The 12,038-nt window shown below is 34.5% G+C and overlaps 1 protein-coding gene across 2 annotated transcripts in view; it reads left to right on the top strand.

Annotated features, from left to right (window-relative positions):
• LOC136040975 (signal transducer and activator of transcription 5B-like) overlaps positions 1-12,038 on the top strand; it is a 206,711-nt gene that overhangs the window by 166,457 nt on the left and 28,216 nt on the right. For both annotated transcript variants that reach the window (XM_065725449.1, XM_065725448.1), the window contains exons 13-14: positions 5,525-5,677; positions 7,748-7,872. In XM_065725449.1, coding sequence (XP_065581521.1) covers positions 5,525-5,677; positions 7,748-7,872 — 278 coding nt within the window. The remainder of the gene's footprint in view (positions 1-5,524; positions 5,678-7,747; positions 7,873-12,038) is intronic.

Raw genomic sequence — 12,038 nt, forward strand, 5'->3', positions numbered from 1 at the left:
GAATAAAATACTTCTTGTGATACGAACTGCACAATATCAAAAAGTTGTCTGAAATAATGCGTCAAAAATTGCATGAACCAATTCATAAGAAAACACAATTTGTTCGTGCCATGTAAAGAAGATTATACCAAACTATCCGACCGTTATTTTTATTTATTCACTATACAATCATTTGTAGTGCAATGCACTGCCTAAGTAAAGAGTAATGTGGACACGATGTGTTTTTTTTGAAACCAGGGCACTTCGTATAGAAGGATTTGTTGTATAGAAGTAGTGTTTAATACAAAAGTATTTTAAATTAAAAAAGAAAAATATTAAAGAAGGAAGTAAAAAAGAAGGTTGTAGTGTAAATAGAAGTGAAAATATGTGGAGTTAAATAAGAAAGAAAACCTGTCAACAAAAGTTAGTTGAAAAAAAAAAAATCAACAATAACAAAAACAGATAAGATAATGATGTGATTTATTTATGTTGTTTGTAACTAGAATAGTACTCCGTCCTATTCTTAACACTTCAAACTATATATATATATATATATATATATATATATATATATATATATATATATATATATATATATATATATATATATATATATACTAGCTGTTGGGGTGGCGCTTTGCGCCACCCCAACACCTAGTTGGTGGGGGCGCTTCGCGCCCCCCCCCCAAGCCCCCCCGCGCGCGTAAGTCGTTACGCGCCATAATAGTTACGCGCCATTGTAGTTGTGTCCCTATGTCCCACCTGTGAATATAGATATATATATATATATGGTTTTAACTACGTAAAACTTGCGAATATACAACATTCTTTGCTGTCCCATTGTCTTTGCATATAAATAGATTGTCAGGTTATCCCCCTGTTTCCCCCGGTGTCCCCGTTGTAGTTGTGTCCCTGTGTCCCGGTCGTCATTTATATTCCCTGTGTCCCGGGTCCCGGTCATCATTTGTATCCCGGTGTCCCGGTCTGTATATACATTCGTTTTTTAGTTTTGTTTTTCTCCTTTATTTTTTTCCTTTTTTTTTCTTTTTTAGCTTATTTAGATTTTTAGATTTTTTAGTTTTTTTTATTAGTTTTTAGTTTTTATTTCTTTTTAGTTTTTTTGTCCCGGTCGTCATTTATATCCCCCTGTTTCCCCCGGTGTCCCCGTTGTAGTTGTGTCCCTGTGTCCCGGTCGTTATTTATTTTTTAGTTTTTTACCTTTTTTTAGTTTTTTTAGTTTTTTAGCTTTTTTATTTTTTTTATTAGTTTTTAGTTTTTTTGTAGTTTTTGCCTTTTTTTTAGTTTTTTTAGTTTTTTAGCTTTTTTATTAGTTTTTAGTTTTTTTGTAGTTTTTGCCTTTTTTTAGTTTTTTTAGTTTTTTAGCTTTTTTATTTTTTTTATTAGTTTTTAGTTTTTTTTTGTAGTTTTTGCCTTTTTTTAGTTTTTTCAGTTTTGACGTCACCTGATCCAGTTTTTTCAGGTGACGTCACCTGATCCACGATCCACAGATCCACAAACAACTTATTTTTATATATATAGATAGTTTTTTTTTTTTTACTTATGTCCTGGTCGTCATTTATACTCCCTGTGTCCCGGTGCTTTGTTGATTGCTAATCGAACATTCCTTTTGTCCTGGTCGCTTTCTCTTTGAGTGTCGTCATTTATTAGTTTTTTCCTTTTTTTTAGTTTTTTATTGGTTTTTACCTTTATTTTAGCTTATTTTTCAGTTTTTTCCTTTTTTTTAGTTTTTTTTATTTTTTATTTTTTTTAGTTTTTATATATATAGATAGTTTTTTTTTTTTTACTTATGTCCTGGTCGTCATTTATACTCCCTGTGTCCCGGTGCTTTGTTGATTGCTAATCGAACATTCCTTTTGTCCTGGTCGCTTTCTCTTTGAGTGTCGTCATTCATTAGTTTTTTCCTTTTTTTTTTAGTTTTTTATTGGTTTTTACCTTTATTTTAGCTTATTTTTCAGTTTTTTCCTTTTTTTTAGTTTTTTTTTATTTTTTATTTTTTTTAGTTTTTTACCTTTTTTTAGTTTTTTTAGTTTTTTAGCTTTTTTACTTTTTTTATTAGTTTTTAGTTTTTTTTGTAGTTTTTGCCTTTTTTTAGTTTTTTCAGTTTTTTTTTAGTTTTTTATTGGTTTTTACCTTTATAGTTTTTTTAGTTTTTTAGCTTTTTTATTTTTTTTATTAGTTTTTAGTTTTTTTTTTGTAGTTTTTGCCTTTTTTTAGTTTTTTCAGTTTTGACGTCACCTAATCCAGTTTTTTCAGGTGACGTCACCTGACACATCCATCCATCCATCCACAGACAGACAACTTATTTTTATATATATAGATATATATATATATATATATATATATATATATATATATATATATATATATATTATTTATTTATATATATATATATTTTGAAATTTATTTAATATCCTCGTCATATCTATTGATTTAATGGATATAACGATATAAATGTATACTTTACGATCATATTCTAAGAGCCTAAGAAAGCATTGTAAATTTTGTTTTTGTCACTGGGGACGTAGATTTTACGAATTTGGTCTGTTTAACTTGCCACTGGTTTAAAGCTATACGGTTTTATGATGTATCCGATACACTCCCAAGCAACAATTTACAAGCAATATTTGAAATGAAACACGAGTCAAACTTTATGAGTGTTTTAATATTGAAACACAAAAGCGATTTAAGACTTTCAATAGGTTGAGACACACTCTTGGAGGAGGATACTCCTTTTTTTTGCACTTCGTGCTATTTTTGTGTTTTATTTTTTAGTTAGTATTAATTATTAGCAAAAACTTAACATAGCCACATTCCCTTCAAATGCCTTGGCATTATATGAAGGGGGGGGGTCATCAAACAAATCCACAAAAATAAAAAATAAAACAATATTCTAAGAAGGGATGAAAAAAAACAAGTATAACATCATGTAACCTGCTATGCCACTAATTTATCACTTCCTTCTCTATCACATATCAATTATAATAAAAATACAATAATAAGAGTACTAATGTATATTATTTAATGCTATTTTATTCTGTCAATTATGTAATCCTATTGGTTTAATCATCAATATCATATTTAGAATCCATTCCATTTTTCAGCGGCCTTGTAAATCCACTTACATTACAACTACTTTTAAAATCCCCATCTTACGAATTCTATAACTTAGCCCCTCTAAAAACCAAACCCCAATCTAGACATAACCTAATTATTAACATTAATTACATATACAGAAATGGTCTAAGAAATTATTTATTGCTGGAGTTAAATTATTTTATTAGATTATTTTATTAATGTTCTATACTCCTGTAGTTCCACAATGGATTGATGCTCTGCTTGGCAATATGTACCCAGGGTTTGAGTTCCGATGCCGCTCAGAGTTGCCAGCTTGTACACTATTCGTGTGAAATGTACTCTTTGTTACCTCAGAGAGGATGCGGAAGAGTGAAAATCGTCCTTTTTGGGTGTCAGTTTTCACTCACTTTTAACGTCAGTAGTTGGCATATTTTTCGGAAGTGCATTTAACTCAATGAACAGGGTTGCCAACTTACACTTTTTCGCGTGAAATGCGCTCTTTTTTTACCTCAGAGGGGGCACAGAAGAGAGGATATGCAGATTTTTGACTTGCACTCTTTTTGAGCAAAAAGCACTCCTTTTTGCTCTTGATTTGCACTCTTTTTAGACGTCGGCAGTTGGCAGCCCTGCTGCCGCTGGGATGGGCAGTAAGTCTACTACTTGTTCCTCAACTCAAACGCCGATTCGATGGCCTATGTTGGTATCGATGGCACTGAAGGGTCTTTACCTCTTGTTTACTTATTATTTGTCATGATAACTCATGATGCCCGCTTATATCATTATTACCAAATTATATTCAATACTTGCTTAAGTTTCTTTGGGTCTACTTTCACGAATCTTATAATTGGTTTTTTAATTATTATCCATTTAATTATTTTTAATTATATCATTATTAAAAATAATTTTTCAACTTTTATTAGTTGAAAATTTGTTAATTAAAATTTAAGCATCTCATTATATGTTTTCAATTGGAAAGGAAGCATGATCTGAAACCGGAAGTTCAAGAACTAAGTTTGTCCCACCTGGAACTTTAATTTATACTAACCCCTGATTCCCACTGCTGCGTCAGTCCCGACAGAATTTTTTTTCTGGCGGAACCGACGAACGACAGAATCGGATGAAGGTCCACAAAGAAACGCAGACTTTTTTGTCGCTGCGACAAACTAATCTAGACACAATCCCAGTTTGTCTAGAATCGTGAAGAAATAACTTTCCTCATCTTCGTCTACCTCAAGCGCTGCCAATGGTCTATGGCTCCTACTAGTGCTCTTGATGGTTCTACAGTTGTTAAACTGTAGAACCAAACTCTAGAAGAATTCAAATTAGCCAAAATTAGCTTTTCAATCAGCTCCATGACTTTGGTTATGATTTTTTTTTTTAATCAAAACAACGCATGCGGTTTGTCGTATGAGTTGAAATTATTCACCGCATCCGACATTGTATCAAAACGGATGGTTTTGCGTCGTTTGTCGCACGATTTGTGTCATTTGTCGTATGTCGCAGGATTTTGCGCAAAATCGCAGCAGTGGGAACCAGGGTAACCATTAAAATAAAGTCAACTTAAAATTCAGGAAAACTTCAACAGTTATGCTACTCTTATGATAGACTAGGTTGTTTCCCCCCTATTTTCTGGTATTGCGTAATAAGCCATAGCGCATACCGTTATAGATGTTCCAAAAAAATAATATCTATAAATATTTTTTTTGTCTTTTTTATAGTATTTTTGTCATATTCGAATAATATGTGTAATGGCTCTAGGGTTGGTTGGTTGCGTATAACAGTGGTAGTTTCTCCTGCGCTGAAAAAGTCCTTTTTTTCTGTCAACCAGGAAAAAACATTTTCTTCAGCCAAGTGGACATAAAACAGTATAACGACATCGTGTTAGATTAGAAAAAAGAAGATGCAAGCTCTTGTATTTTAAATGTTGCATATATGCATGGGTTTATTTATGTAAGATACATTGAATTTAGGCTAAATTGCAGCAAGCACGCTAGATTTGATATCTTTCGTCCGTGAGGACAGGAGTTCGAGTCCTAGTGTCGCTTGTTCTTTGTTTCGGAATGGGGATCAGTGGCGTAAGCTTTATTTGTTCTAAATTACAAGTTCTGTAAGCCCAGCCAGATCGACCCAGCTCTAAATGGGTACCTGGAAAAATCAAGGGAAGGTAAAAAGTAAGGGTGTGCAAAAGCACAGGGTAACTGGTCTCCACCTCCCCCCCCCCAAATTGCACTTCCTGGCTGAGGCCATGAAACGGAGATTAGCGCCGCCGGTAGGGTTGTTAAGTCCAATGCAAAAATTATTTACCTTTGCTAAAAAATCACAAACTTTCCATTAGAGTTGAAGTGTCAGTTTTTATTCAATTTTTATGTACCCTTTAAGAAAAGTATTTTTGTCTACAGTAAAATGTTATTTATTTCCTCTTTTCTAGTAGGTTATCTTACTTTTCCAGGAATCACAATGCTGGAGACAATCCAAATGGCATAATAACATGGTCCCAATTTTGCAAAGAGCCTTTGCCAGACCGGAACTTCACATTTTGGGAATGGTTTTATGCTATAAAGAAGCTTACCAGAGAACATTTAAGAGGCCCTTGGGTTGATAAGTAAGTCTATATGCACAATGAAAGCCTATATGTCTATATGGTAGTACATACATATAAGCAAGTCTGTGCCCGGCTGGCACTGTATATTCTATTAATGTTTTTATGCAAAAAGCTCATGTAAAACAGCTCATCAGAGAACAGATTTAGGGGTCCTTGGGCTAATAAGGAAATGTATCAATGAAATAAGTCTATTTAGATAAGTCTGTATGTACGTAAGACTGTTCCAGGCCGGAACTTTACATATCGGGAATGGTGATAGATTATAATTGTTTTACAAATCTGAAAGTTTATAATTTTAATGTGGATGACTGACAGACATTGGAAAAACGGGTTGCTATACGACAAGGCCGTATGCAGGGGGGGGGTAGGGGGTTTGAATCCTCCCCTCCCCCAAAATTTTTGTACGCATCGTAAAAACGTATAAAAAGTGAATATAAACAAATTCCTGATGTGTTTTATAAAGTTTTTTGCCCCCCCCCCCCCCGAAAAAAATCCTGCATACGACCCTGCTATACGATATATATCATTCTGACAACAGATAATAGGTTCCATTATATAGGGTTTTGTTACAAACTAAATTAATAAATGTAATTTGTTCGACTTTAGCATACGAATCTCTTTAGTGAATCTCTTTCTCTATCCTATCTGAATTTTTTACCAAGTGTCATTCTTTTTATGAAGTTTTTTCTTAGTGTCACTATTAAGCAAATACCATGATAATAAAATTCTTATTTTATATTATGCAGAAAATTATTTTAAATGGATTATCTGGCTCGCTTCCTTGTTTTTCCACTGTTTCACGTTTTTTCCACTTAAAAAAAAGAAAGAAAAAATATCATTATTATTAATATCTGTTTTCTAGTATTTAAATATTTACGATACTAAACGTCTTCTATCTTTTTGTCAACCAAGATTTGCAAACGGCTATCGTAAAGATTTTAGATTATTAGAAAGTTTTTTTTTGTTTTTTTACTGTATTTTTAGTTACACCATATGAAGACCATCCGGGAAGGGCGCTTTTTTATTTTTAAATTGATTAGTTCCAAAGTTCTTCGTCACGATGTAGATGACGTTCAATATCGTGGTTATTGCAAATGTGGAAATGCATAAAAAATGAAGCAGTATTTTTTCAAATAAAACAAAAGAATAATAAACAAAATATGAATTATAGTGGAAGTGACCCATAGTTTAATATAAATTTCCTGCATATTATAAAGTAAGATTTTGTCATTACAGTGTTTTCTCCAGAAGAAGGTGAACACAATATCGTTACCATAAGACACTTATAAAGCCTGCTAAACTCGTATTTTCGTCTGTTCCATAGTAATATCTATGACGCATAGTTTGTTTCAAAGTAATATCTATGACGTATAGTCTGTTTCATAGTAATATCTATGACGTAACTTTAAAAGACGTATATTTAAAGTTGCTTGGTGTCATGTCTTATATAAGATAATTACTATTAATTTGCCGTTAATTGCTATTAATGTTAATTACTATTAATTATGCTATTTACTGTTAATTAGCATAATTACTTTCCAAGTTATCATTCATAATGACCAAGCTCGGATTGAGGACTTTTATTCTGGAGGGGTTTATCGGAATAATTTTGTTCAGGGGTCGAGTTTCCTAAAGGATGAAAAACAAGGGGTTTGTCTCCAAAAGACTGTGTGATCAATCTCAAAATAAGTTTTTTTTTTATCTGCTGTTTCAGACCAATTTGTGAGTTGTAGAAATATTTATTTTAGTGATATATTTTTAACTGCATTTTAAGAAGCAGTTAGAGAGATATAGGGGAGGGGTATCTGTTTTTACTTTTATTTTCTTCTTTCCTTGTATATTTTTTTTATTTAGGAAACTTATTATGTGTATTTTGGTTTACTATTTATTTAAAACTTAAAAAAAAAAACTTTTGTGTTGTCATTGACTCTTTCAGTTAGCGCAAGCTTCCTTAATATGTTGAGTTTGAGTCGTTTTGTTAAGCATACTTAGTGTGTTCAGTTAATTTTGTTGTAACTTTTGCTAATAAATATCTAAGCTTCACTAATTTATCTTTCCTTTTTCTTGAAGCATTATTCATGGGTTCATTAGTCGAAATCAAACAGTTGACATGCTCAAATTACGTCCTCGTGGAACATTTATGCTAAGATATTCTGACTCAGAACTGGGTGGAATTACTATTGCCTGGCATGGAGGTAAGAACGTTTTTTTTTTTTACAGAGAATTAGGAAAGTTCAATCATCTAGTTATAACCTACACTGTATTTAGTCCAAAAATGGCTTGTTTGTTAACATGGTACTCGCGTTCTGGGAAAACTGCTAGCCTTATTGATTATGCTATTTGTAATTAGGTGAATGGTCTAGAATTTATACTCAGAATTTATTAACTCGGAATTTATTTACTCAGAATTTATTTACTCAGGCAGGAAATATGGGTCACATAGCTAGGGAGTAGGGCTTATTTTGAATAAGGAAGCTTCTGAGTCTTGCTCAAGTTAGTAGGGTATTAATAATAGAATTCTAGTTGCTGGTTTTACGGCCAAATGTGTTAGGTGTCAGTCATTGTAGTATGTGTCCTTGTAGAACCGACTGACGGAGATAGTAGTGACTCAGATCCATTTTACTTATAGTTAAGGAAGAATTGGACAATATTCCTGGTAGGCATGAGGCATTTTTTGGGGGGATGGCTTAAATTCCGAAGGGGTAGAAATAGGATAGATAGTATCACAGCCTAGGTAAATTTGGCATAGGAAAAGAAAATAGTAACGGTTATAGACTGCTGCAATTTTGTAGGTATAGCAATCTAGCTATAATTAATATCATATTTGGTCACAATATGGCCCATAAGTTAAGATGGTAGTCACATAAGGGTTAGACAGACAGCCTTATTTGATTATATTATTGTAAATCGAAGATTGGCAGAATCAGCACAGGATACTAGAGTATTTAGGATTGCTGTTTTTGACTTTAAAGGAATGATGACCATCTATTACTATCGAGAACGAATTTAAAGCAGGGCTCGGGATTTGGCCCTAAAGTCCTTTTTGTTGGCTGAAGTCTTTTAAAGGTCCCTTTTTGTGCAGAAAGTTCCTTAACTCCCCCAGAAGTCCCCAAAATTCCCTGTTTGGGAGCATGATATAGATTATGCATGGTTTAGATAATATAGCTTCTCCACAAATCTGGCTGTACTGGTCACTTGGTTATCCTGTCGCAGTTCAGAAAGAAGCAACAAAACAGTGGAAACTTTTTCTGTGACCACATGGTCTATTAACTGTTGTAAACATAGGCAGCTCATGTCCTATTTGGCCTATATGGTTAGTGGGATAGATGGGTCCTAGTGTGGTACTGTTCTAGGATAGAGAGTACTATTGGCATATAGGATGGGTGAGATGGATCGATCATGTCGTGGTAATGTTCAAGGGTAGATTATTTCCTGTACCTTCAGAAAATGAACCATACCTGTATGAATTTTTTTTTCAAATTGACCTGTATTCCAATTATAGAAATTACATATTCTCTTCCTCTAAAGGTCCGTTCATAAACTAATAGTAGGGTGACTGAAAAGAGGAGAGCATCCTCTCCTCTTTATAGGGTGGAATATTCGGATGCCAAAAATCTTGTACTCAGTGTTGTTCATGCTGTGTTCAAACCTACTTGGCTTTAAGGTGTCCAACCAGGGCTAGGAATGATTCCTGTTCATTAGAAAAGGGACTTGGTGACCTGTCAAGGGACTTTAGGGGTGAAAAAAGTACCAATAGGGACCTAAGTGGGAAGGAATTTAATTTGCCATTCATGGTCAAAACATTCCTTTGATCACGAATCCGAAACGGTGGCCAAGTCACCCCAAGAATTATCATATTCTTGAGTCTTGGAAGGAACTCGTTTTCCCTGGAGACGGGTTAATTGTCTTTGTTTTTTCATTTTCTTTTTGTTCAAACTTTCAGCCATGTTTATATAAAAAGACTAAAAAAAGATCAGCTTCGAGATTTAGAACAAGCAAAAACAATCCATAAGACTTCAACTGGCAAGCTAACTCATTCACTTCTTCGAGAGATTGGTTTACTCGCTTATCTGGTCGAACTTCCTTTTTGTAGGTCCTTTTCAGCCCTCTCTTTTTCATCTGCTTAATTTTTTTGTCTTCTCGGGTTTTCGTTGCTCTCTCTAGTAGAAAATTGGCCAAGGCAATGTTCATGGAATTGCTTGAAGCCACCGCTCTCTGGGAGCAATCGATGGCTTCTTTCAAGACAGTATCAACAATTGCTCGTTTTCGTTTCTCAGAGGCGCGCTGTTCTTACTATTATTTCTCAAGTCTGTCTAGCTCTTTTTTTGCTAGAGATGTCAACTAGGTTAAACTCCCTTTCTTTCTCTGGGTCTTGGACGCTTTATTCAACAGTCTTTTGTTTTTGCTTGCTCTCCCCATAGTCTCGATATTTTGACCAAGCTGACTTAGCCGAAGTTGACAATTCTTTGGTAGTAGGAAACCTTTTGGGTTTGCCTCCATATGTGTTCAATTCGTCAATTACACACATCATCGTATTACGGACTCGTCCTGACAAGGAGGCTCTGTCCAACAGAAGAAATCTTCCTAAGAATAAAAACCCTCTCGACGTCAGCTCTGCTGTGTGTTAATGCCCACGTAGCTTTTACAGGCTTCGACAAAAGCGTATACTTTTGTCCACCAAAACCGTCCATTATTGAGAGTTGATGCCAGTAGTGGTCGACGTGTGATGGTGTACTGCTGAGTTGGTGTACTACTGAAGTATGATGGTGATTCTACTGATTTCCTGGCTTGCAGCAATATCCTATTTCCAGGTACCTAAGCGCTTTGAGAAGGCTGTTCGAAGAGATGGGGCACTTCATGATCAAATGATCGGCCGTCCCATTCGATGGAACTCTTGTTTCTTTGCCAAGGTGAGTTACTGAGCATTTAAAGAAAGATCAACCTGCTTACGAACAATATTATCCTGCAAATAGTTATCCAAGTTATCAAGCAAACTGGTAAAAACTTCACCAGACATGAGAATGCCGGGTTTCAGAAGTCTCGCCAAAACAGTTGGAAGTAAGTTTTCCAACTCGGTATGAAGAGCGTGCACGAGGGATTCGTTTGTCTGATACGCTGCTGTGAGTTTCGTTGAAACTCAGCCGACGAATACACGGATTCGAGCTCTGTATTGAGGTACTTTGCTGACGCCACGACATTCTTCAAATGTTTTTGACGACACAGAATGAAAAAAATACTCCAATACTGCTGGCCACTGTACAACTACTTGGCAAACAGCAGGACCCAAAGTCAGCCATCTTGTTGGGACGTGGTGAATGAAACTAATGTATGGAAATCTTTATTTTGTGGCATTCTAAAAGATACTTGAATCATACAGGCGAGCCAAGAAAAAAAAATGTCACAAGATGACAACAAAGTCGGATAACTCCTTGCCAAATTCCTAAAACCCTTTCATGAATACATTTTGCATGACATGTGTGTTACACGTTCCAATGTTTCCAACCTCTTTCAAAGACTTTTTCTTCTTCAATGCATTCATTTATGACCATAGCTTTTTATTGACATTAAATCCAATGATACCTATCATTATTAGTCTTTCTAGAGGTAAATTCTCGCTCTCAGTGCATGACATCAGCTTTTTTTTTTTTTTTTTTTTTTTTTTTTTTTTTTTTTTTTTTTTTTTTTTTTTTTTTTTTTTAATGTCTTCACCAGTTGCATGTCCCATGTAGATAATTTTAAAGACCACACTGCCGTTCCATGACGATAAATAAAAGTTCAAATAGAGATAATTCCTTTTATTAGACAGTTATAATAACATTCGCGTAATATACAAGATATTTCGGTCGCATATGCAATGACCGTCATCAGCAAAATTGGAAGGGGGGAAGAGGGGTGTGCCTGTAATCAAGGGTGATGACAGTCCCATTACCGAATGCAAAATCATAAATGCAGTCTTAATTTAATGGATCGTTTGGGTAAGATTTGGATCGTCATATTCAAGAACAATGTGAGCTTCAACTATATCCTTCGTAAAATTCTGTTGACAGTGTGGTTGAAGTGCATCAGTTATCAAGTGCATAGCTTTCTTCACATTCATCGATATCCCAGGCGGTAGTTTACCAGGGAATATGGCTTCAAAGATATCATTGATTCCAACGAAGCTGCAGACATTAAAGCTTGCAAGGACTCGAGTACCCAGATGATTTCTGCTTTGTACACAACATCTTCCATTGCTACGTTTACTTCCATTGTTAGCTGATGGCCCTTCAGATTGGGACTGTTGCCTAGCAGATCCACAGTCTTATCTGTTGCGACAACTGCATATTTTGTAGTAAAAAAAAACATTAATCCTACACCATTT

Source organism: Artemia franciscana, chromosome 21 (assembly GCF_032884065.1).
Source record: "Artemia franciscana chromosome 21, ASM3288406v1, whole genome shotgun sequence".
NCBI lineage: Eukaryota > Metazoa > Arthropoda > Branchiopoda > Anostraca > Artemiidae > Artemia > Artemia franciscana.